This window comes from Sus scrofa, chromosome 11 (assembly GCF_000003025.6).
Source record: "Sus scrofa isolate TJ Tabasco breed Duroc chromosome 11, Sscrofa11.1, whole genome shotgun sequence".
Taxonomy (NCBI): domain Eukaryota; kingdom Metazoa; phylum Chordata; class Mammalia; order Artiodactyla; family Suidae; genus Sus; species Sus scrofa.
Window position 1 is genome coordinate 11,404,643 of NC_010453.5, and position 27,327 is coordinate 11,431,969.

At 35.9% G+C, this 27,327-nt stretch overlaps 1 protein-coding gene across 16 annotated transcripts in view; it reads left to right on the forward strand.

Moving 5' to 3' along the window:
- Nucleotides 1-27,327, forward strand: part of NBEA (neurobeachin) — a 637,779-nt gene that overhangs the window by 319,562 nt on the left and 290,890 nt on the right. For all 16 annotated transcript variants that reach the window (XM_021065194.1, XM_021065195.1, XM_021065200.1 and 13 more), the window contains 2 exons: nt 12,726-12,834; nt 16,378-16,544. In XM_021065194.1, coding sequence (XP_020920853.1) covers nt 12,726-12,834; nt 16,378-16,544 — 276 coding nt within the window. The remainder of the gene's footprint in view (nt 1-12,725; nt 12,835-16,377; nt 16,545-27,327) is intronic.

Genomic DNA, 27,327 nt, shown 5'->3' on the forward strand with positions numbered 1-27,327 from the left:
TAAGCCTTAGTTTCTTATATGTATAATGGGGCTAATTGTGCTTATCCAAAAAGGTATCAAATGAGGTAAGAATTAAATGAAATGATACCTAAAAAGCATTTCACCTGCTAAGTAATCAGTTCTCAATGTTCCTGGCACAAAATAAGGATTCAAGAAATGAGCATTTGCTTTGATTAGTATTTATTTAAGTGGCTTTTGAGCTGAGTTTTGAAAGTTGTGGACAAAAGGAGGTCGAGGAAATTAGTGTACACGTTCCTTTAGGGGTACCAGTGAGTCTTCTGGGTTCTCAGTGTGTCACTCCTCCCTCTTCCTCTAGCCCATTATATTCAGAACACTCACACACACAGAGGTAGGAGGAAGTGATGAGAATGACCTGTTCAGAGGCTTCCTAGGGTATTACACCACTAACAAGTCACAACAGTGAAGATAAAAGCCATATGTTACTTGCTTTCTCCCTTCTTTTCCAAAAGAAATGTATTTCGGTTGCACTGTTATCTATCTCTTCTTAGAATTTATACTAGCACATTCAACAATAAGAAATTATATTTTTAATCAGGGAAAAGCTCTTATTGCAACTTGTATTTATAGTATTTGCAACACTTTTTGGGGTGCTTTTCCTTTGGAAAAGAAACCATGCCATTGAAGGAACACAAAAGAGCTTAGGAAATTAACCAAAGAGACTGACCTGGAGCACGCATTTCTTCCTGGCATCACTGATTATATATTATAATCATTGGATTACATTTCTTCCTGGCATCATTGGATTCATGTCTCTGATCTTGAGCAGTTTATCTCAACTTAAAATCTCTATTCCATCACTTTTCAGAGTTTTGTATCCCTGTTGGCATTGGCTCTTCTTCTCGTAGACATTACAACTTTGGGCTATTTGCTTGGACTCCCAAACTTAAGCCAGGAGCTTGATTTTTGGTCCAGGGTTAACCTAAGAGGAGAGAGTCCTCTGTCCAATATTTTTGAAACTATTGTCTTAACCATTTCTAGAACATGAAATCAGTTTAATAGGTTGCCATCAGCATTTTCAAAACTAGATAATGGTAAATTATGGGGAAAACATTGCTTGGATACATTGCCTGTTGTTCAATAATTACTATTTGCTGAAATGTTTTTTGTATGGATGTATAGAATTATAAAGTGTATTTGCCATATTTTATTCTGAGGCATAATTTGAAAGCCAATATTCTTATGTACATTTTTTTCCCTACCATCCATAGAGAGAGATTTTTAAGTCCGTAGTGTCTATTTTTCCATCTCCCCTTCCTTACCAACAGAAAGACTTGGGGTAGCTGGCTGCATAGATCACCATTATGCCCCAGTTTTCCAATTTTTGTACTTTATAGGTCATAAAATTCAGTAAAATAAGTCATGATTTAAAAAATATTTATTAGTAATACAGTTGTAACAAAATATGCCACTTTACAAATCTAGATTAAGAACATAAAAGTTGCTTTGAAGCCCCAGGGAAGTCATAGCTAAATATTAAGATCTGCCCTCTTTTTTTCCTTCTAAAGAATATAAAATAGCCAATACATTTAAAAAAGTGAACTAACTTTTTGGGGTGCTTAGTGTGTGTCAAGAACTTTATAAATATTCTCTCACTTGCTCCTCATAGCAAGTCTATGAGGTAAGTGTTTTCAAAAGTCCTTAAAGAAAACGGACTTTTTGGGAATGCACAAAAGTTAGGGTCAGAGATACAGTTCTCAGGGACAGCATGGCATTTATTCTGCCACCTTCATCAGGTGAAGACTTGTTGGCACTAAATTGGCTTAAGAACATTTTCCAAAATAAAGAGGTTTTTTTTTAATTTTTAAATTAAAAAAATAAAAGTATAAGTTTTCTCAGATTTTTTAATAGACTATTAAACAACTATAGCACAGGAAGAAATTGAACTTCTCTGATCAGCCAGTCTCTTCCTTGCAGTGTTACCAGAAACTCTGCACCTTTCTATTAAGATTTTGGGGTCAGAGGAAGCGGCACTGAGATATTACATCTGCTCCTACTCTGTGTGGTCAGTTCACTTCCAATCAGAGTCTGTCTTCCTGACTAAATAAATCAGAACCTAAAAATCTAATCTGATAGTTTGAGCATGCACTATTTCTTCGAGTTTATAGGATATCTGAGACATCGCACCCCCATTTTCCAATCAGAGAACTAAAACTCAGACATGGGAAATTATTTGTCCATGTTTATAACTCTAATAAAAACCAGAACTCAAATATAAACTAGTTCTGCCTTCTGTCCCCCTATTCATCGGGGTAATGGAAGACCAATTTGTCTGACCTCTCATATTACCTTTTCTACTGACATTCTTTTCTTTCAATCAATTACAAAAATTATTTATATTTAAAATTCAGGACCTCAGGTCAATGACATGCAATTTAAATTATAGCAAACTTCATAAAATCAGATACTTTCTAGAAAATCAGAACTTGCCATGATGATATCTGTTTGATTTGAAATAGAATACTTTGTTTTGTCTCCTGCTTTCTTCTGTCCTGTATCCATGACAGCTCTATCTGTTTTAGGACCAGAAGGAATAGGATTGAACAAATTGTTTTCTTTTTGTATTTCCTTTGAAAATAAGCTTACAATAGAAAATTAAGACCACTTTATTTACTTCCTGTGTTGTACAGATACTGCAAGGAAGAAAATGTTCTGTAATAGACATTATCAAGTCATCTGGTGTTTTTATTTACCTCCTTTTCTGCATGCTAAATATAACAGAATTTTATAGCGTTAAACTACCTTATCATTAACATTCTATTTGTTCTGTGTCCCTCCTTCCCACATAAACTGCTCTTGTATTCATTGTCATTCTTCCAAATAGTCATATATTATTGATGAGTCCATATTTCATGACAAGTGCCATGCAAATCATGTTGGATACAGAGATGAATAGGCATCGTACCTTGTTTAACGAGCTTTACAGTCTAAGAGAGAGAGATGTTAAAAGAAAAAAAGAAAAAATCCTATAAGCCAATGTGATAAATATTAAAATGCCCAGAAATTTGAGGGATTGGGAGAAGGTCTCTTAGCTGTATTGGGAGGAGAGAGTGGCAAGGGTTCCAGGAAGAAAAAATGGCACATATAGAAATCCTGAAATAGCGTGAGTCGTTAACAAAACTAGGAAGGTTTATTGTAGAACACAGAATAAGTATGCTAAAGAGGCAGTGGCTGAGTGGTTGACAAATCTGACTAGGAACCATGAGGCTGTGGGTTCGACCCCTGGCCTTGCTCAGTGGGTTAAGGATCTGGTGTTGCCGTGAGCTGTGGTGTGGGCCACAGACACAGCTCATATCCCGCGTTGCTGTGGCTCTGGTGTAGGTCGGAGGCTACAGCTCTGATTAGACCCCTAGCCTGGGAACCTCCATATTCCACGGGTGCGTCCCTAGAAAAGATTAAAAAAAAAAAAAAAGTACACAGACATCTATATATAATGTTTGATTATTATCTTTTGGATTAAAAGTAGCCATTGAAGAAATTTAAGTGTAAATAACACTAATCGGAAAGTGAAAAATATATCAGAGGATGGGAGATTTGAGGGAGGGAGAAAAATGAGGAGGCTATAGTAATCAGATACAAGCTGGTTGAGGCTTGAATTAAAACAATTTTAAAGTAATGAACAAATAGATTAAAATATATTATGGAGGTAAAATAGCAAGATTTGGTGATTAATTTAATGTAGAATGATCTTAAGTCACATTTCAACAGATTGTAAAGCCATATGGGTCACTCAGTAGTCTGAGCTTTTCACATGCTACAGAGAGTACACTCTTTGAGGCAACATGGATTTTACAAATGGTTGAGGCATTCTCCAGGGTCACCTTTCTCCCCTATACTTCATCAAGGTGTAGGAATACCCTGGGGACATGTACCTAAAGCAGCAGTTCTATTGGGATTGGCCAATCTTTAGCCAGGAATTAAATATTTAGAACATAACCTAAAACTGTCATGCCAAGCCAAGATCCTTAAGAGACTGACATGGTTCCAGTGGGCTCTCCTTGATATCAAAGGAAGTAAAAGCAAATGTTTATCCAAGTTAGGTCTGTTAGCCTACCAGTGATTAAAACCAGAACTTAGTTAACAATCAAAAAGCACTAAGCATGCAGAGTTCCTGTTGTGTCTCAGTGGAAACAAACCCAACTAGTATCCATGAGGCTGTGGGTTCAATCCCTAGCCTTGCTCAGTGGGTTAAGGATCTGGTGTTGATATGAGCTGGGTGCAGTTCTCAGACACGGCTTGAATCTGGCATTTCTTGTGGCTGTGTGTAGGCTGACAGCTGTAGCTCTGATTCAACCCTTCGTCCAGGAACTTCCATATGCCGTGGGTCCATGCCTTAAAAAAAAAAAAAAAAAAAAAATACCAAGTATATGAGAATGAAAGTTATGGAGTATGAGAATCAACAAGGAAATTTAGATTCCCCTACGACTGCCAAGATTGGCAAGACTAGAACTGTGAAATATAGGAAATAAAATAGCGCAAAATGGAATGAATAAAAAGAGATCATCAAAATGAACAGAAAGATTTGAAAAATTGAAAATTAGAGAATTTAAAAATACTATTTGGAAAAACTCCATGTATTAATGATTCATCACATTAGAGAGAAGGGAAATTAGTGACTTGGACCATATATTTTGAAAGTTTTACCCAGAATGCAGAAAGAGAAAGAAGTAAAAAATGGAAGTGATGGTAAGAGATATATGGGTAGAATAAGAAAGTTTAATTTACAAATCATCAGAATCGAAAGAGCAAAAAATACAGAGTAGGTGAGATGAAACATTTTGAAAGATGATGGTTGTGAATTTTTAAGAATTTTAAGAATTTTAAAGATTGAAAACATGAATATAGTGATAAGGGAATCACGGTGTATATCAAGTCAGATAAATAAAAAGAAGCTCATGCTAGATACATGGTACTGAAACTGGTCAGCGCCAAAAATAAAGAAGTAAAAGCACTCAGGAAGAAAGAACTGATCATCTACCTAAAGGGCAAAATTAGAATAAAAGTGACAAAGAAAGCTAGAAGAAAATGATGTAATGCTTTCAATGAATTAAAAAAGAATAATTCTCAATAATTGTATATGCAGCAAAAATATTTTCAAAAATTATGAGAAGTGGGAGTTCCCTTTGTGGCTCAGTGGAAATAAATCCGACTAGTATCCATGAGGATGCAGGTTCGATCCCTGGCCTCGCTCAGTGGTCTGGGATCCGGCATTGCCAGGAGCTGTGATGTAGGTCGCAGACATGGCTCAGATCCTGTGTTGCTGTGGCTGTAGCATAGGCCGGCAGTTGCAGTCCTAATTTGACCCCTAGTCTGGGAAATTCCTTGTGCCATTTGTGCAGCCCTAAAACAAACAAATTTGAGTAATGATGGTTGAGTAATTTTATGACATTTTCATTACTCCAGTCCCATCCTTTGCTCCCCAATTCAATGGAAGCCATAAAAAAAATAGCATGAGTACAATGCTATACCAGAGGAAGAAAAATGGACCTCATTTGTACAGAATTTTAATCACTTATTTGTTCTGCTCTGTCTGGTAGACTCTTAGAAGAATGGCTTAAAAGATTTGTCTTATTTTGCCTAAATTGGAACTGATCTAGTTGGGACATGCTCTTTCCTGAGAGCATTTTTTGAAAACATGTATAGGTGAATGTCTTAGGTTACCACTGCCTGAGTTAATCACTGGCAGTTGAGGCAAATAGTAGATAAACCAAAAAGCTTGGGAAGAACAGATGAAGAGCGAGATATACACAAGGACTTCAAAAAGCTCTGACATGCTCCTGGAACCTAAAGGTCCATGTACAAGCTTAATGTTGTGTCATGGTCTGGAAAGACCGGAAAAGACCCTAAACTCTCACCTTCTGCTGACACTGAGACTCCGTGGAAGCAGGAAGTAAATGCAAAGGTAGAGTTGGAACCTGTGTGGCTGAATATTCAGGTCCAAACACACAGCTCCTTGAGAAAATCTGGGAGTTCTTTTTGGATCCAGGCGTTTGTGGAAATCTCTGTCTAATCAATAGATACCACTAAGGTAATGAAACAGATACTTTAGTGATCACACATGACAAGGAATACAGACTTAGCAAGATTAGTTTAGAAAAGTCATTTCAGCGTAGAGGCAACAAACAACAACAGAAAGTGAATACTAGGGAGAGGAAAAAAATCAGATATCAAAAGCTGCCATATTGTAATATTAAAAATGTTGCATTTTCAACAAAAAGAAATACAAAGCATATAGAGAAACGAAGTATGAACTGTACAAGGAAAAAAATTAAATCAACAGAAACTATACTTGAGGCAGTATAGATAGTAGACTTTCTAGACAAAGACATTAACTACTTAAAATGGGTTCCATAGAGTTCCCTTCGTGGCTCAATGGGTCCAACTCAGTCTCCTCCAGGATGCGGGTTCAATCCCTGTCCTCACTCAGTGGGTTGAGGATCCGGCATAGGTCACAAATGCAGTTTGGATCTGGCATGCTGTGGCTAAGGTGTAGGCTGGCAGCTGCAACTCCTATTCAACCCCTAGACTGGGAACTTAAAAGAAGGTGTGGCCCTTAAAAGAAAAAATAAAAGTTCCATAAGTTAAAGGAAACATCTAAAGAAATAAAGGAACACATAAGAATAATCTTTAACCAAATTTAGAATATAAATGAAAATCGAAATTATAAAAAGGAACTATATATAAATTTTATAGTTGAAAAGTTCTTTTTAAAAGAAGAAAGATTTCAGATCAGTAGCCTTCTACCTTGAGAAACTAGAAAGACAAAACTAATTATAAAGCAACCTGCAGAAGGAAATCATAAAGATGACAGTTTTCATAGAGAATAGAAAAATAAAGATCAGTGAAATGAAAAGTTGGTTCTTCAATAAGATCAACAAAATTTCACAAAACTTTAGCTAAAATAACTAAGAAATGTAAAAGAAGACCCCCCCAATAATAAATCAGGAATGAAAGTGGGAACAGTATTACCAATCTTTCAAAAGGAAAATAGATTATAAGGAAGATTATAAATGATTGTGTGCCACCAAATTAGGTAACCTAGATGAAATGGAAAACAAAAAACAAACAAAAAAAAAAAGCCTAGAAATATAAGCCATGCTAAAAGATTCAGTAAATCAAGAAAACTTATGATAACAACAAAAACAATAAAATTTTAATAAGCAGATAAGAGAGTTCCCTTGTGGCACAGTGGGTTAAGAATCCTGCTTTGTCACTGCTGTGGCCCAGGTTTTGATCCCTGGCCTAGGAACTTCCACATGACTAGCGCATGGCCAAAAAAGGAAAAAAAAAAAAAAGTAGATAAAAAGATAAACTCCAAATGGATTAAAGACCTAGATATAAGACCAGACACTATAAAACTCTTAGAGAAAACATAGGCCAATCTCCAACATAAACAACAGCAACATCTTCTCAGATCCACCTCTTAGAGTAATGACAGTAAAAACAAAAATAAACAAATGGGACCTAATTAAACTTAAAAGTTTCTGCACAGCAAAGGAAACTCTAAAAACGAAAAGACAACCCACAGAATGGGAGAAAATCTTTGCAAATGAATCGACTGACAAGGGATTAATCTCCAAAATTTATGAACACCTTCTGCAGCTCAATACCAAAAAAACAAACAACCCCATCAAAAAATGGGCAGAAGATCTAAACAGACAGTTCTCCAAAGAAGACATACAGATGGCCAAAAAACACATGAAAAGATGTTCAACATCACTCGTTATTAGAGAAATGCAAATCAAAACCACGATGAGGTACCACCTTACACCAGCCAGAATGGCCATCATCCAAAAGTCTACAAACACTAAGTGCTGGAGAGGGTGTGGAGAAAAAGGACCCTAGTACACTGTTGGTGGGATTGTAAATTGGTGCAACCACTGTGGAAAACAGTATGGAGATTCCTCAGAAAACTAAACATAGAACTACCATTTGATCCGCATCCCACTCCTGGGCATCTATCCAGAGAAAATCATGTACTCCGATGTTCATTGCAGCACTCTTTGCAATAGCCAAGACATGGAAACACCTAAATGTCCATGGACAGAGGAGTGGATCCAGAAGATGTGGTACATATACACAATGGAGTATTCCCCAGACATTAAAATGAACGAAATACCGGAATTTTTAGCAACAAGTATAGACCTAGAAATTATCATGCTAAGTGAAGTCAGCCATACAATGAGACACCAACATCAAATGCTTTCACTGACATGTGGAATCTGAAAAAAGGACAGACTGAACTTCTTTCAGAACAGATACTGACTCACAGACTTAGAAAAACTTGTGGTTTCCAAAGGAGAGAGTATGGGAGGTGGGGAGATGCGCTGGGGTTGTGGGACAGAAATCCTATAAAATTGGATTGTGATGGTCATTGTACAACTATAAATGTAATAAATTCATTGAGTAATAAAAAATTAAATTTAAAAAGAAAGCTCAACATCACTAATCACCATAGAAATGCAAATAAAAACCACAATGAGGAATCCCTGTCTTGGCTCAGCAGAAATGAGTCTGACTAGCATCCGTGAGGACACAGGTTTGATCCCTGACCTCACTCAGTGGGTTAAGGATCTGGCATTGCTGTGAGCTGTGGTGTAGGTAGCAGATGTGGCTCGGATCTGATGTTGCTGTGGCTGTGGTATAGGCCAGCGGCTATAGTTCCAATTCAAACCCTAGCCTGGGAACCTCCATATGCCGTGGGTTTGGCCCTAAGTAGACAAAAGACAAAACAAAACAAAACAAACTGCACAATGAAATACCACTTTACACCCCTTAGGATGGGTACTATAAAAAAAAAATTTCAGACAAACAAAAAAGCAAAATAACAGCTGTTTGTGACGATGTGGAGAAACTGGAAGCCTTGTGTACAATGGGTAGGATTATAATGTGGTGCAGCCACTATTGAAAAGAGTATAGCAGTTCCTCAAAAAATTAAAAATAAAATTACCATAAGATCCAGAAATTCCATTTCTGGTTATATGCAAGGACTCGAAGAGATATCTATATACCCATTTATTTGCAAGAGCCAAAAGTTCGAAGCAAACTAAGTGTCCACTGACACAGATGAAGGATAAACATAATGTGATGCATATATAAGTTATTATATGTATAATAGTAGTTTACTGTGATATATACAATAAACTATTTAACCTTAAAGGAAAGGAGATTCTGACGCATGCTACATTAATGAACCTTGAGGACATTATGCTAAATGAAATAAGCTACAGGCCAGTCTCCTGTAGTTATATAAATGTAGTTATGTAAATCCTATCAAAATATCAACCAATTCCAATCTAGCCCTGTGTAAAAATATACTATATTTGTGGAAATAGGGTCTGGGGGAGGAACATGAGGGAGAGTTAACCAAGGAACAAAAAAAGTTGTTTACCATCTGTCATAAAGTCATGTATCTTAGTGAAAATCCTTACACTCAACTCAGTGGGTACAAACGCATCAAATAAGATTCAGCATTCATGATTTTTTAAAAAATATTCTTAGCAAAGCAGTAATAAAAGGATTTTCTCAATTTGAAAAGGATATGGAAACCTGCTAACTTGTTTATAAAACTGATAAACAAGCAAATCCGAACAAGATATATATATATATATGTATACACACATACACACATACACCTATATGTAGACAGATGTGAGGAAAACTGTGTTAAAGATGCAGGAGAATGATACACAATGCAACAGAGTGACTAATAAATATGTGTGTGTGAGTGTGTGTACATGCATGTACATTTTTTTTTTTTTTTTGGCTTTTTGGCTTTTTGCTATTTCTTTGGGCCGACCCCATGGCATATGGAGGTTCCCAGGCTAGGGGTTGAATCGGAGCTGTAGCCGCCAGCCTACGCCAGAGCCACAGCAAGGCAGGATCCGAGCCGTGTCTGCAACCTACACCACAGCTCACGGCAACGCCGGATCGTTAACCCACTGAGCAAGGGCAGGGATCAAACCTGCAACCTCATGGTTCCTAGTCGGATTCATTAACCACTGCGCCACGATGGGAACTCCCATGCATGTACATTTTGATGTGTATATTATACCAAATATATTTCCAATCAAATAAATATATATTTAAATAAATACAGTATTTTTTAATAAAGAAAACATTTAAGTAAATGAGTTTAGGACAGTGAAGACATTTCTGCAGATCTCTCAAAACCTGAGTAAAACAGGAGTTCCCTTCGTGGCGCAGTGGTTAATGAATCCGACTAGGAACCATGAGGTTGCAGGTTTGATCCCTGCCCTTGCTCAGTGGGTTAAGGATCCGGCGTTGCCGTGAGCTGTGGTGTAGGTTGCAGACGCGGCTCAGATCCCGTGTTGCTGTGGCTCTGGCATAGGCCTGTGGCTACAGCTCCAATTTGACCCCTAGCCTGGGAACCTCCATATGCCGTGGGAGCGGCCCAAGAAATAGCAAAAAGACAAAAAAAAAAAAAAAAACCTGAGTAAAACAAACTGTCTGTGAAAAAGAAATCCAGGGCCTGTCTTCAACGACATTTGGTTTTGTGAGTTTCCTCAGAGGTCCAGATGTAGGAGTGAGGAGGGAGACCCACGTCTTCACCTAGGATTGCGTATTTCCTGAGCAATTGCATCTGGAACATCAGGAATTGAGGGATGGTGCTGGCAAGAGAATGATTAAAACGTGGAATCGTGAGATCTGAACATGGTGGGAAAGGAAATAAATCTGAGCAGTGGATGAAGGACTAAGAGAACCTAGAGGGATGGAAGAAATGGAAACTGGAGGATGTTGAGTTTATATTTGCCTGGGGCCAGGGAGGGACAGCTGAAGGGAAGAGAGAAGTAAGGGTAGGAGTTTGTGACCAGAGAGTAGATTGTTAGGACTTAAAAGATTTAAGAAGTGAAGTTGATTTAGGGCCAGTAGAGAGATTTCCTGAAGTGAGACAGAGTTGAAGATTCTGAAGGAACCTTCGATTTAGGTATTTTTGTTCCCCTTAAACAGGTCAAGGGATTGCGAGGTACTGTGGTAGACGGTTTCCACGTGACTAAAGAGGTCACCCAGGATAACACTGAGAGAGGATAAGATGATGCCTGGAAATAAAACATCAAACATTGGTTGATATATAAGAGTCGGAGCTAGGAGGACAGACTTTCAGATAATTGATATAATTTCTCTGGTGTTTGAGGCATGAGTCTCTCCACCCTCACCCCCTCCTCCAAAACCATGCCCTTGGCTTTGCCAATCCTAAGAATAGTACCTATTAACCAGCCAGACCCTGAGTCTTTTCCTTCTGGATGTCGTCCTGTTAATCTATTTAAATTTTGCAATTTGCACTAATTTGCACATATTAGATTTCTTCCTGGCTTTCTTCAGCCTTCATGCACTAGACAGTCATTGAATGAAATACTCTAGTATCTCACAGCTCTTTCCTCTTTTGAAGCCTATCTGTAAAGTATAAACCAATGATGTCATCCAAGTTAACATTTGGAATTTAAGTTATGGTCTTTCTTTAACTTTTATTTTTCCAGCCCCTTCTCTGTGTGATGGTTTGCCCTCCAATATTATTCACAGAGTGTTTGAGCCTTTTTTCCAAAAACTGTGCTTTCCAGCAGATTTCCTTAACCATTGTATTCTTTTTTTTTTTTTTTTTTTTTTTGGTCTTTTTGCCATTTCTTGGGCCACTCCCGTGGCATATGGAGGTTCCCAGGCTAGGGGTCAAATCGGAGCTGTAGCCACCGGCCTACGCCAGAGCCACAGCAACGCAGGATCCAAGCCGCGTCTGCGACCTACACCACAGCTCACGGCACTGCCGGATCCTTAACCCACTGATCGAGGCCAGGGATCGAACCCGCAACCTCATGGTTCCTAGTCAGATTTGTTAACCACTGCGCCACGACGGGAACTCCCTGTACTCTTTAAATAATTTTTCTTGTTAACATTCATGCTCAAAACTACACAATATTCCCTTCGGAATGTACCTGTGCCCCTCTTATGTGATTGAAGAGAGTACTGCTATGTGTTTCTAAGTCATCTCTCCACCCACCCTGCTGCTGTGCAGGGTTTTTGTGGTGCCTCTGTCATACTGCCAGGAAGTTCCCACTGGCCCGAGAGTAACAGTCATAATTTACCCCAAATCTCATCATGGAGCAACAAAATCTACATCAGACCAGACATGGATTTTGGAAAGGTTTCTACTGAGAGCTATTGTGAGTTCACTGCTGCTCAGAACTTATTTCAAGGTAGTTGCACCTTAGAATTAAGAAACTTAGCATTTAAGTGAATTTTAAATGTCATTTAGTCCTATTGTATTAATAAAGAATCCAGTCTATAGATTTCCTAATATATGGTTATCCAGCCTTTGTATGAAAATTGACTTCTGAAACGGTGAATTCTGTTGTTTGCACCATTTTAAAAGTGTCAAAAATCCTTGGTGTTTATTGCATTAAATAACTTTATTGAGTTAACTGAATCATTTCTTCACAAGACACTATATTTAAGAGGTATTGCCATGACAATGCTGGATCCTTAACCCTCTGTGCCACAAGGGAACTCCCCATGGCATATTTCTTTATTTCAAATGTCGGTGAATTCTATTTAAACTATATTAATTGTATAAGGTAGCTTTATCTAAATTTATGTGTAATTAATATTTGCAATACTGAAATTTGATTATTGAAAAAAGTTGAATTAAACAAAGCTATTAAGAATAATAATTCCAAAGGTATTTCTTTTTTTAGATTACTGTGCCATGCTATGAAGGACCATATCGTTCGTGTTGCAAATGAAGCTGAGTTTATTTTGAACAGACAAAGAGCTGAGGATGTACATAAACATGCAGAATTTGAGGTAAGGTTTTGGGAGTGAAATAAATTCTGCTTTTCTGTTATAAGTCAGTTGTCACCAAAGGTAACTTTATATAAGGTGTTTTTAAGAGGAGAATTTCACTGAAGACATTTCAGCTGTTTTTAAAGCTTTAGAAAATGTCAAACACACAGAGCACTTACTTCTTCTTACCTCATTTGCAAAAGACTCCTTCTGCCCTGTGCCTAACACATGATAGACTGAAGTTGTTTTCACTTACTCCTAAAGGCACATACAGTTTTATAATGTAATTATCTTAGGTGTTTCTAAGCATAATTTGCATACTGTTAGATATGAGTATAACAGTAGTTGTATGAAGAAACACTTTGCCATTCAGCAACTTATTATTTATTAATGTATCCCTCTTTAAAGTGGCCAAAATCATTTTTGTTCATAATTCATTTTTATAATTGATATTTTATTGACAAATGAAGCAAGGCTATCATATATATGTATATATATAGAGAGAGAGCTCTGTATGTGTATATTTAGAAATATAATAGTTTAAAAATCCTCATAAGTACAAATTAACTATTATTTGAGTAAAGAACAAATTAACTGTTATTTCTACTTCATATACAAAAACTGAAGGGTGCTGAAGTACTATATATTGCATACTAATAGTTTTTGTAATTAAGAATATTATTTTTATACTTCTAGCATGTCAATCATTGTTTGACATTATCTGTACTACCCTAATTCAATAAAATTGTTTTCCAGAAGTATTTAAATGACCTGGTGTTTGGCTTAGATTGGACTTCCGTGGCCTTGAAAATAACAAATGACTCCACCAATTTATTGTCCTGATGCACCATGCGAACAAGTGTGGTGTGGCAGGCAGCCAGAGCCCAGGGTTTTGGTTTTGATGAGGTTTTTATCTCAGTATAGCAGCTCTCTTAGCCATGCAAGCTGCTGTCCTAGGTCTGGTGATCTCTGACCTACTAGCTGAAAAGCATGAGACAGAGAAATGGCTGCTGTTGCTTTCATACCCATAACCTCCTCTTCTTTTGTCAGATGGGACAGCACGCACTTGTCATGTGGGGTTACAACAACCTTATTTGGGGGGAAAAAAGCAGCAAATGTTTTAAACTTTGATAAAAGTATTAAGTGTTTGTCAAAGTGAAATTTTGAATCACTTCAACCATAAACAAACATTGGATATTTTAACACTGGGTATCATGCTGTAATTTGAATGATAAGAAAAGATTGAGTCGTCTGCTCTTTGAATAATATGTTTAGGCATAAGATATGTGAGAACTCTAGATAAAATGAGAATAATTCAATTAACTTTCAACTTCTGTTAGTAAATAAGATTTGGAATATTAATTGATTCCTGCAGAATCAGTTTTGAGTAGAGCATATTTCTACTAAGAAAATCAAGATTTTTGTGGGGATATAAGCAGACTAATATTTGTCATGTAAGAATATTTAAAGTAGATTTTCAAGCAGCTAGACATTAGTTACAAGCTCTAACATATATTTAACCAAGGCGGTGTTAACCTTTTTTCATTATTGTCCCCCTAAAATTTTAAGGCAGTTATCCTCTTTATCCGCCCCTTACCTTACCGACAATATGCTGCATATCTCTTTGTGTACTGTGTATGCATCTGTGCTTTATGTATTAAAAGGGTAAGTTTCTTCACACACCCCTAATACCAGTTTTCACCCCCTTGGGATGAGATCACTCCTGTTGAGGCTGCGTGGCTAAGGAAGGGAGGTATAGAGGCTCTGAAGGGGACGTGAAGACAGCGTTTTTAGATTATGTACACATGCATGAAATACTAATGTCAACCTAATTCTGAGAGTGTTAGCATGGTCACTTTGTAAATGTGCATTGTTTGTTAACCCAAATATTTCTATTTGTTCTTTTTAGGTTAAAGCTATATTAATAAATGCATTGATGTGTGGTGTGTAGTTGACCAAACATTTATCACTTTTAAATTATTAAAGTTTTTTAAAAATCATAGTAACATTTTATACTAGGACTTTTTGAGGAATTTCTAGATCTCTCATGTAAGCCTATAATTAAATGGAAAGTATATTTAATTTGAGATGGGACTTCACAGTTAAGGTTTTTTTTAGTTAACCATGGTAATTGTTAAGGAAGAAAAATGAAAATTTAATTTTACTCTCCAATGAGCTAATGAAATATTAACCTCATTATGGAGGCAGATCATTGTACTAATTGGTGATTCCCTGTACAAAAAGATAAATTGGAAAATGAATTAATCCTTCTTAGATTACTAAAAGGTTATTTCTCTGGAAGAGATGACTTGTGATCATAGTCTGTATCAATAGATAGATGGGAGGCATATGTTCAGATACCTTTCATGAAAGATTTTTTACTTTGTAATAATGAATGTGAACTCATATGTATTTCTTTAGATGTACAAAATTTTTTTCATAGTTGTATGACTCATATTACATACATGACAACATTAAAATTTGCAGTCACTCACCCTATGCAAAAATTATTATGCAAAAAAACCTTAGAATTAAAGAAATGTTCATCTTCATGTTTGTGTTTGTATTGAACCTTTCAGAAAAACAATTAGATTGATTATCTATGTTGCTAATACCAATGAGCTTGCTTACAGATAACTGCCATGACAACTGATCATTAGGGAAGATAAGATTAAGATAGTCATTATCAGGAGAAACTTTAACATATTATAGAAAACCTGTCTTATCCCTTCATTTTACAAGTCTAAAACTGAATACCATGAAAAAAAATAGAATTTGCATATAGTGTGAAATTAAACCCAGATCTGAATTCCTAAACTATTGCTTTGTCTTCTGTATCACATTCCTGCTTCTGAAATGGAACACCATAAATTAAGTGCTGAGTTTTTTGTCTATATATAGTTATCAGGAAATAACTTTTATTTTCAGTGTGATATATACTATATAGGTTAAAAATAATACATAGATTTACATTTTTAATAAAACATTTTGTTTCTAGAATGCTTATTTTTGGAATATGTTAAAATTAGAACTTCAGAATTGGAAGCAACCTTCAAAGTCATTAATTCCTTAATAATAATACTTAGCATTCAAGTTACTCCATGTATACTTTATGTATAAATACGTAGAAAGAACACACTTTTACATTTTTAGAATGAACTTTCAGGGATTTCCCGTTGTGGCTTGGTAGGTTACCTGACTAGGTATCCAGGAGGACACAGGTTTGATCCCTGGCCTCACTTAGTAGGTTAAGGAATCAGCGTTGCTGTGACCTGTGGTGTAGGTTGCAGGTGCAGCTGGGATCTGGTATTGCTTGCTGTGCCTGTGGATAGGTGGGCAGCTGCAGCTTCACTTCGACCCTAACTTGGGAACTTCCTGTGCCGCAGGTGTGGCCCTAAAAAGCAAAAAAGTAAATAAATAAAAATAACTTTCAAAAAGATTACATTAGCTAAGATTTTAAAATTGCATTGGTAATTATTACCTTTTAACTTAAGGTTGGATATCATTTCTTTCTTATACACAGTAGAGGTTTAATTGTTATGCATTGTGTGTATTTCTCTGTAGTCCCAGTGTGCCCAGTACGCCGCTGATAGAAGAGAAGAGGAAAAGATGTGTGACCACCTCATCAGCGCTGCAAAACATCGGGACCATGTGACTGCAAATCAGCTGAAACAGAAGATCCTCAACATCCTTACAAATAAGCATGGTGCTTGGGGAGCAGTTTCTCATAGGTGAGTTAGAAAAAAGTTGAAAATAGTAACTCATAGGTTAACTATAATAGAAGTAAAAAATAACTATAAACTTTAAAATTACTTAGAAAATGGTCAACTTTTTCCTGAAATCTTCAGTAATACCTCTTTAGAATGGTTTAGAAGAAAAACTAAACTTTTAAAAGTAACCTAATGGAAGTTATTTCTAATTTATAATAATAAGTAACATAACATAAAATTTATTTAGGCAAGGCTTTTAGACTGCTCTGTCTCATATGTAACATGGGCGTTAGTTATAAGTGGCTTGTTTTCACCCTTTCAGATTCGACTCTTCTACTTATTAAATTTATATTGCTCTTAATTTTTCTTATATACAAGTAATAATAATATAAGCATTCACAATGGAGAAGCAATACATTCTTTTAAAATTTTCCTTCTATATTTCTCTATTCAGTCTTTCTTAGGAAAGGTTTTCCTTTCAAATTAGGATATTTATGATATTTAATACAAATAAAACCAAAATTCATTGTATTTGCATTACAAAGTTTTGTGGGTATAAAATTATTTTGTTTTATTTTTTACCTCTGCATGATGAAATTTTCTAGAAAACTAAAGTTTTTTTAACAATTCAATTTTTCATTAAAACTATTAAACAGATTATCCAGTCTTTCTTGTATATTGCAGTTATATATAGTATTGTTTTTACGCTCCAAACTCATTCTTTGCACCTAGTAAGCATTTAGCAAATATCAGTCAAATTAACACTGAAGTAGAAAACTAAAGTTTTGTGAGCGTAAAATTATTTTGTTTTATTTTTTACCTCTGCACAATGAAATTTTCTAGAAAACTCTTAGTAAAGCAGGTCAGTATATTTAGATTGCTAATGTTCTTCATTTATATATCTTCATTTTATTTTATCTCATTTAATGTTTTTATTAAGTTTCTGTCTGGAACAGTTTAGGGGTTGGTTAAATGTAGATAGGACACTAAGAAAAATTCTGATAGAAATGATTCTCTTAGACCGGGACGCTTTGCTATATAGCAGAAATTCGCACAGCATTGTAAATCAACTGTACTTTAATAAGAAAAATTTAAATAAAAAAATAAGTAAAATAAAATATGGCCAGCATAGTATTTGAGCAGTTGTCCTGGGGTTTCAAACTAAAGATAGATTTAAGAAAATTCTATTACTTTAAATAAAATCATAACGTAATGTCTTTAAAAATAGTCAGCATTCAATATGTTTCTTATATTAATGTCAAACCACAACATCTAACATTTATTGAATATTTCTTGTATGCCAAGCAAATTACTAAGAACGTTACATGAATTATTTTGTTTAACCTTCAGAACATCTCTTTTAAGGTTGATACTGAAATGTGTTCATATTATGATGAAGAAATTGAAGATTTCAGAGGTTAAGTGAAATTTACATAGTATCACACAGCTTGTACAAATAGAAACAGGGTGTGTCAATCAGAGTTCTCCAGAAAAACACAGAAAAGAACCAATAGGCTATATGTGAGACATAAATATAGATATAGATATATAGATATAGATTTATTTTATTTTAAAGAGTTGGTTCACATGCCTTTGGGGCTGCAAGTCTGAAATCTTTGGGGTAGGTTTGCAGGCTGCAAACTCAGGCAGAATTTCTGTTAGTCTTGGAGTGAGATTCCTTCTCCAGAAAGACTGTCTTTTTCTTAAGACTGACTGGATGAGGCCCACCCACATTATTGCAAATAATACCCTTTACATAAAGTCAACTGATTGTAGATGTTAACCCCATCTACAAAATACTTTCGTAGCAATATTCAGGCTGGTGTTTGATCAAGCAACTGAGCGCCACAGCCTCGCCAAGTTGACAAATAAAATTTAACCGTCATACAGTACAGTAACGAGTGTTTTGCCCTAGTTATAGACTTGTCTCTCTCTTTGTGTCATCTGAATTGGGTTTATCTACTCAGGTATCTCCGGTGAGGGCTATAGCACTACATTGCTAATAATTCAGCTGGTATGATCCTTAAATATATAAAGCTGTACATGGTTTGATTTTAATATTTCATAGGTAATTAAAATACAGCCAAAAGACGGGGGTTCCATGGTGATAGTCACGTGATAACATATCAACTGCATCCTATGCTCAGCTTAACCTTTAACTCATTAGATCAACAGAAAGACTTGGCAATGGGACCTCTCAAAAGAACAGGTATCCTTTTATACACATTAATTCTCAGTGCCGGTTAACTGAAAAACACAGTCTTTCTGTTATCATGGTTTCCCAGCTGGGTCACTGAACTCTCAATCTTTAAGGGTAAGATCGTTCTCTCTAATCTTCCTTACTATTTGATTCGTTAATAAGGCTCGGTTGCTGGACTGCTTCTCCTTTTTGCTTATTTGCTCTCTAGGCACTTTTATCTACTCTCACAGCTTAAAAATATTACCAATATGCCAGTAAGTCCCAAATTCTCCAGATCTCTCCCTTATCTCCAGACATGTATATCTATCTTTCTACTTGGCATCTTCCACTCGGAAATCTAATTGTCACTTCACACCTAACAATAACAGAATTGAGCTTCTGAGTTTTTTCTCCCAACCACTTCCTCTTGGAGTCATCTCCTTCTCAGACAAGGCAAACTCCAGGCTTGCAGTTGCCCAGGCATAAGCGTTGCTCTTATCCTCACCTATTCTTCACACATTCCTTATAGACCCCTTCAGCAAATCTTAACTGATTCTGCCTTAAAAAAAATCCAGCATTTGACCACCTCTCACCATTGTCTTTGATGTCACCTGATCCAAGGCACCATCATTTCTTCCTTGACTTATTGCAGCATTATTTTCAATAGTCTTCCTACTTCTGCCCTTGTCCTCTAAAGTCCATTCTCAGCACAGCAATATAGGTGATTCTTCTTAAAGTGTAGACCCCTTTGCCCCTCTGCTTAGGAACCTGCAGACTCATATCTGTGCAAGACGGTAACCACTGGTTATTTTCGCTTTCGAATTTAATGAATAGAAAACTTAATGTAATATGTAGCGCCTCAGTTACACTAACCCCTCGATAGTGGTTACCACGTTAGATAGAGGGCACCGAACATTTCCGTCGTTACACACAACCCCCTTGGACGGTGCTGCCCCGGAGGCTTCACATGCCGCTGAAAGACGAAGTCTTAGAGTAATCTACAAGGACAAAGAAATGTGCTGTTTTTACTAGAGTGGTCAGAGAAGTCCACGCTGATGGGGAACAATTTGAGCAAAGAATTATCCGAACATTTCAAGCAAAGAGAATAGCAAGCAAAGGAAGTGCTTGGCCTTTTCAGAAAATAGTCAGAGGCCAATATAGCTGCAGTGAAGTGAGCCTTGGGGCCGAGAAGGTGCATGATCTGGCCTCGTTAACTCGTTGACCTCCTTCTCCAACTATTCGCCTGCTTCTTTTTGTTCCAGTCACTGCACCTTTTTGCTGTTCTTCAGGCTTATAGATATGCCTGTTCTCCTTGGAATGCTTTCTCCCAAAACAGCCGTGTGGCTAGTGCTCCCACTGTCTTCCAACTTTAATTCACATGTATTTCTCCAAAAAGCCTTCTGTAACTGCTCTAAAAATCTTCCCCCCAAATATGTTGTGCTATGTTTCTCTATTTTAATTTTCCCTTTTCAAAATTTTATTACTAGCATATGTTATATTTTGCGTATTTATCAGTTTTATTGTTTTGTTTCCCACTAGAATGCAAGCCCCATAATGGGAGGGATTTTTATCTCTTGTGTCCACAGGAATCCGTAGCACCCAGAATAATGCTTGATGCACCACAGGTACTAAATAAATGTGGAATAAATTAATAAATTGATACTTGGTGTGTACCCTTTAATACAGGAATGCTGCTGATACTGGAGTAGATGGTTCACAGCTGTGTGAATGTGCTTATCTCTCACAACAGACTTGTAGCTTCCGGAGTGGAGGGCTTAAATAGTGCTTATACTTACATCCCTATTGTCAAACATATGTTAAGTCTGAAGGAATTCCATCTCTATAATGTTCTCCTTCCTGTTTTACAAAAATATTTAATCTTAACATTTAATTGCTTTTATTTTTATCTTTTGACTCAGTGATCTTGCTGACTCTTAACATGTTTTATCTTTTGAATTAATATAATAATATCATTGATCTTTATTTCTTCTCTAAGGGAAAACTAGATTTTTTTTTTTTTGTCTTTTTGCCTTTTCTAGGGCCACTCCCGCAGCATATGGAGGTTCCCAGGCTAGGGGTTTAATCAGAGCTGTAGCTGCTGGCCTACGCCAGAGCCACAGCAATGCGGGATCCAAGCCGTTTTTGCAACCTACACCACAGCTCACAGCAATGCCAGATCCTTAACCCACTGAGCAAGGGCAGGGATCGAACCCGCAACCTCATGGTTCCTAGTTGGATTCATTAACCACTGCGCCACAAGAGGAACTCCAGGGAAAACTAGAATTTGAGAGCTTTTCTTAAAAATGCATATTCAAGAATTATTTCTGTTGTATAATACTTAGTATTTACAGGTTTTTTGTATTTGTTTTATATTTTGGATTATATGTCCCATACCTTAAACTGCATAGAGGAAATTTTAAAAGAGGCAAAGGACCTGAATAGACATTTTTCCAAAGAAGATACACCAACGGCCAACAGATACAAAGAAATGTACTTAACATCACTAATCATTAGGGAAATGCAAACCAAAACTACACTGAGATAACGAGTGCTGGCCAGGACGAGGAGAAAAGACAAACCTTGTGCACTGCTGGTGGGGTTGGACATTGGTACAACCACTGTGGAAACACTATGTAAGTTCCTCAAGAAATTAAAAATAGAGCTACCATATGATTCAACAATTCCACTTATGAGAGTATATCTCAAGGAAACAAAAGTTATGCTTCAAAGGGGTATTTTCACCCCCATGTTCATGACAGCACTATTTATGATAGCGAAGACATGGAAACAATCTAAATGCCTATCAATGGATGAATGGACAAGGAAGCTGTGATATTGTACGCACAATAGAATATTGTTCAGATATTAAAAAACACAGAAATCTGGCCATTTTTACCAGAGTGAATGGACCTTAAGTTATGCTAAGTGAAATAAGTCAGACAGAGAAACAAGTACCGTTTGACCTCATTTGTATGTAGAACTGAAAAATAAGGAAAAAACAAAATTCATAGAAAAAGAGATCAGGCTTCTGGTTACCAGAGATGGACTTTTGGGTCAGGGGTAATTGGATGAAGGTGGGCACAAGGTATGAACTTCCAGTTATAAGACAAACAAGTACTAGGACTATAATGTACAATAAGATGACTGTAGTTATCACTTCTGTGTAATATATGGAAATATTAAGAGAGTAGATCCTAGGAGCTCTCGTCACAGTAGAAAATTAACTTTTTTTTCTCATTTTTGTTTCTGAGATAATTGATGTTAACTAATTGCAGTAATCATTTTACAATATTTTTAAGTCAAATAATTATGCCATATGCCTTGAATTTATACAGTGCTGTATGCCAATTATAGCTCAATAAAACTGGGAGGAAAAAAGGGAAAACTACATAAGTCATAACAACTTAAATTAAAATCAAGAGATTGTGGAGTTCCTGTTGTGGCTCAGCGGGTTGAGAACCCGGCTGGTATCCATGAGGACGTGGATTCAATCCCTGGCTTCGCTCAGCGGGTTAAGAGATCCAGTGTTGCTGTGAGCTGCAGTGTAGGTCGCTGATGCAGCTTGGATCCCAAGTTGCTTTGGTTGTGGCAAAGGTCGGCAGCTGCTGCTCCAATTTGACCCCTAGCCTGGGAACTTCCTTATGCTAAGGATGGGGCCCTAAAAAAGAAAAAAGGAAAAAAAAAAGAGGAACACCTCTTGTCTGCTAAGAAGATAAGAATAGCCTCAGATCTCCTAGTTTCAAAGCTCTGCTTGTTTTGGAGAAGTTGGCCTAGAGGGTAGTGGGAAGTTTGCTTAATTTTCTGATCCTTTTTCATTCCCTGGCCCAGACCATTGTGCAGTCATTCTAGGACATCTGTCTGATCTATAGGTTCTATAACCATGGAACAGGTTTTATTTTTCCTTGGGTATTTGAAACTTTGACATTCAATTCATTATGTTCTAATTAACTGAGGTTACTAATCTAACTGCTCTAATAGAAAACATAAGGCTAAAATTAGATAGAGTCATTATGACTTGATGATTATTTATTTATTTATTTTAGGGCCATGCCTTTAGTGGCCCATGACTTGATGATTAAATAGGAAAAAAAATCAAGGCTGTTGCCCATGTTGCTGTCATCGTTCACTGGGTAAATGGTGATGCCATTCTTACAGTTGAAAAACACTGAAGGAAGTGGTGTCGGTAGGAAGATGATTGTTGAGTTTGCCTTGCCTGTGTCGCATTGTAGTGGAAAGGTCCACCAGGAAGAAGAAGTTAGAGCTCCATGTGACAGCAGGTCACTACTTATGCCTTAATAACCTTCTCACACATGGCCAAAACATATTTTTCCAATACTCAACAAATTTCATCTCTTCTATCCCTTGACTTACCTTCTTTTAGCCTCCTCTCTCTCTCCCCACATACAACACACTTACACAAAGTGTCCCTCGGTAGGTCCTGTCAGCAACACATCTCTATGCTTTCTTCTGCTCAGCACTGAAGATAGTTAGAATATGGAGTCTTCCGGAGTTTTATATTGCTCGGTAGTTTCATCAAGGCCAAGGAGCAAGAACAGTAAGAGATAAGTAAGAAAGTGTTGAATTGATAGAGTAGTAAGTAATAGATAATCTAAGATAGTTAAGGAAGGGAAGTAAAGAAAGAAGGGAATCGGTAGAAAATAATGGAGTCAAGAAAATAAGGATTAGTGAACGGAAATGATGGGAATCTCTAGGGTGTTTGAATTGAAGATTTGAGAAATACCTCACTACAAGACTGACAAATCCAGAAAGTGCATGGTCACAAAAGTAGTTAAGTGGAGTGAAGTTGAAAATCATGGTAATGAAGAGATCGAGAAACTAAAAGCATGGAGTCTTGCATGTGGCACTTATGTTGAGTTATCCAAGGTAATTACAGCATCTGGGATGGAAATGAAGATTGTCAGCATCTTCTAATCTTCAGTAAATGAAAGTAACAGTCTGGGAGGCTGGTAGAATATTCCAAATGGGAAGAGGAACAAGGTGGTATTCCCAGCTTCGGCAAGAACCTTAAAGGAATCTCAGAGTTTATATATATATATATATATATGGCAGATCCAAATGAATAGGAGTAGAAAGTACACTACAGGGCAACAAAGTTTCAGAGGCGTGTCAGAATTTCTGATAGAATACTAATGTAGGCCATAAAGGTAAGAGAGTAATTTGAAAGGACTAGGTATTTTAGATCAATAGGGACTGTCAGGTCAGGACCAGAAATGCCTGCTATTTGGATGTGGAAGTGATCAAACCTCTACCTCTATGATCCAATTGCTTACCAACATCATTTCTGCTGCTTTTTTCTCTAAAATATATTGATTTTTTTAATTAGGATGATTATTTTAGTAAGTCTCTCCTATTAAAATAAGAAATTTTATAAAATGTTTAATATCGCGTTGGAATGACACAAAATACACAAATGATGATGAAGTCAAATATAAAATAATAAATTTTACAAAATTATATTAGTTTCTCAGCCATGGAAGTCATTAGTTTTAAAAATAAAAATTAGTATTTTGGATCTACACAGTAACAAAACTTCTCTTGTCTGACAAATGGCATAAAGTTTAAAATTTTGGCCATTTGCAACAAGTGCCTAGAGTTAAAGTGAGATTAATCACAGTGCCTCAATCCTTTATCTGCCTGTTAATTAAAATATTCATATGCCAAACTGTAGATGATATTTTTCAAGCAGCAACATCTGGTATCTTGGCAGATGGCAGTTTTGTTGGAATCATTGAAGATGGTACATTATTAGGCTTTCGAGAAAACTCTCTGGACGCCTTTGCTGTGATTGTTTTCATAAGCTTGCTTTTGGGGTTAGACATTTTTACTTGAATATCACTACATTCCCTAAAATATATGTCCAACTCATTGACTTTTCGAAACTCATAAAAGACAGAAAAACATTTTTACAAACATTTAGGAATTTGAATTTCAACAGTATTTTTATAACTACATCTTTTTGTTTTTATAAATGAAACTATTAAGTGTACAGTGATGTAGTTCTATATTGTATGCAGGCTAAAATTTTATGCATTAGAATGTGAAGTATTTTTTATGTTTGTGTTTACAAGTAGTTTAGTGCCTTTTGTCAATAATAAGGGTTGCCTGTTTGGTTGGAAAGTGCCATTGCCCTAGAGTGCTGTATTTTGAAGTCATCTGTCATGGATACAATGTAGAGAGAGAAGACTATTTATGTTTATGGCATTTTAAGTAACTGAGTTAAACCCTTTGGAATATAGAGAAATGGCTTATTTACTGTCATCACTGTTCACTTAATCTTATGACCCTGACATGATAGCATTCCCATAAATCTCCCTGTGGGTAGTTCAATAAAACAGATGAACATCAAAACGTAATGATTGTTTGAGCTTTAGGAATAACTGTGCGATGGAGTAAATATGGCCCAGAAGCATTTTACCACTCCCTTTTTCTAACAAGTAGTACTAGAAAATAATTATAATTTATATTCTATTTTCAGATAGTATTTGCTGTATAGCCATTAAGAGAAAAAGAAAATAGATACAAATAATATGCATATTGTGACTGTTTTTAAAGTCAGTTTAAATTTTTTGGCATATTTAAGATTATTAATATAATAAAATTGGTTTTTCAAAAGATATTTTAATATTGCTTCCTCAAACATAAAATCTTAACATCAGTAGTTTTTGTTGGTTTTCTACCCCACTTTTTTTTTCTTTTTTTTTTTTATGAGCAACTTGTGAGGCATTCTGGAAAAAAAATTTGAGGGGACTGAGGCATTCCAAAAAAAAAAAAATTAACATGCAGCACTAGGATAAATCAATGGAAGAAATTAAAAGAACCTAACACTTCTCACTATACTACATGCCAGAGATCATCTCCACAAACTGGAAGAAAATCCAAATTCGGAAATTTGGTTCAACATTTTGAAAAAGTAAATGCTATTAATGCTGTCATTGCTTAGATAATAGATCTATAGGATAAAATTATTTTCAAGCAAGTTACACTTGTCTCACAGCAATTTTCATATTTTAAAAAAACTTTTTGTCAGTTTTGTTTTGTGTGGTAAATCCTCTAATCCTCTTTTCAAATAGGATTTTGTACTTTGGCTGCTATTAATCCAATTTGTATGGTAATAATAAATTCTAAACACCAAAAGTGTGCTGTATAATGTAAAATCTGTGAGGAAAAAAAAACACTATTTATGTTTTTATATAAAGCTTATTTTAGAAATGTAATGGATCTGTAAAACAAACTCTCATAAGTATTTTTAGTAGTAATCTAGGAAGGAAGCAAAGAAAATGAAACTCTAAAGCCTGTCAGAAAAGGCCAATTACTAACTAATATGATTCAAGTTGCCAGTAAAATAAGATGAATCCTATATCTTTATTAATTGAATCTTAGATCACTAGCATCAAGTTGAAAGACAATCTTCCATGAAGAGAAAGCTGACGTGTATCATTAAGGAAATGGTCAGCTCCTTCACTTTAGGTGCAGACAGCTGAGCCCTAGAAAGATTTTCTTGTTTTAATAGCCTTTCAAGCTAATGTGTAAGCATTGAAATCTTGATTCATATGAGTTTTGTAGACGCTACAGATTGTAATATTTCTTTGTGGACATTGTTAAGACAGAAACTGCTTAATTTTAAGAGGGGTTCTTTTCTGTTATTCTTATTTAGTAAATAGTTACCAAATTGCAGCAAATACTCTCTAGATGAAGATCCTGTTCCGAGCCAGGGAATGAGGTTTTCCTTAAAGAGAATTTTTAATGCCTTTTGCGTCTTCACATAAATCTTAAAAATTGAGTACGACTGGCTTTTGTATGAAGAAAGACTTTTGAGGGCTAAGCAATAAAATCTGTCAACTATAAACTATCACAGAGGCATTTTTAAAGCTTATAAACTAGATTTATCCAACTGAGAAGCTGAATGTGCTTTAAGATACATTATTAGGCAGTAAGTTAACAAACATGAAAAAGACAAGTAGCAAAATAACTTGTTTAGGAACAGTCATTACAAATATGATAATTAAGTAGACAATTACAAATTTCACCTTTCAGGAGTTTTTGATGGTGTCACAGGTGGAATTTTATGCGTATTGGTTTCAGGCATTACTAATTCAAGGGCATTTAACTGATGAAGATTTGTGATTGTTCCCTTGAGAAATGATTGATACTTATTTTAAAATAAAATTGATAAATCAGTTGGTTTTATGTAATTCTGTATCACATATGAGTCCTTTTAATCTATATCAAAAGTAAAGTTTTCTTTTCTGATTTAACCTAATTATTTTTTCTAATTATTTTTTAATTTTTTGTATTACAGTTGATTTACAATGTTCTGTCAATTTCTGCTGTACAGCAAAGTGACCCAGTTATACATATATATATATATATATATATATATACACTTTCTTTTTCTTATATTATCCTCCATTATGTTTCATCACAAATGATGAGATACAGTTCCTTGTGCTATGCAGTAGGATCTCATTGCTCATCTACTCCAAATGCTATCGTTTGAATCTATCACCCCAAACTCTCAGTCCATCCCATTCCCTCCCCCTCAGCAACCACAAGTCTATTCTCTATGAGTTTCATTTCTATAGATAAGTTCATTTGTGCCTATAT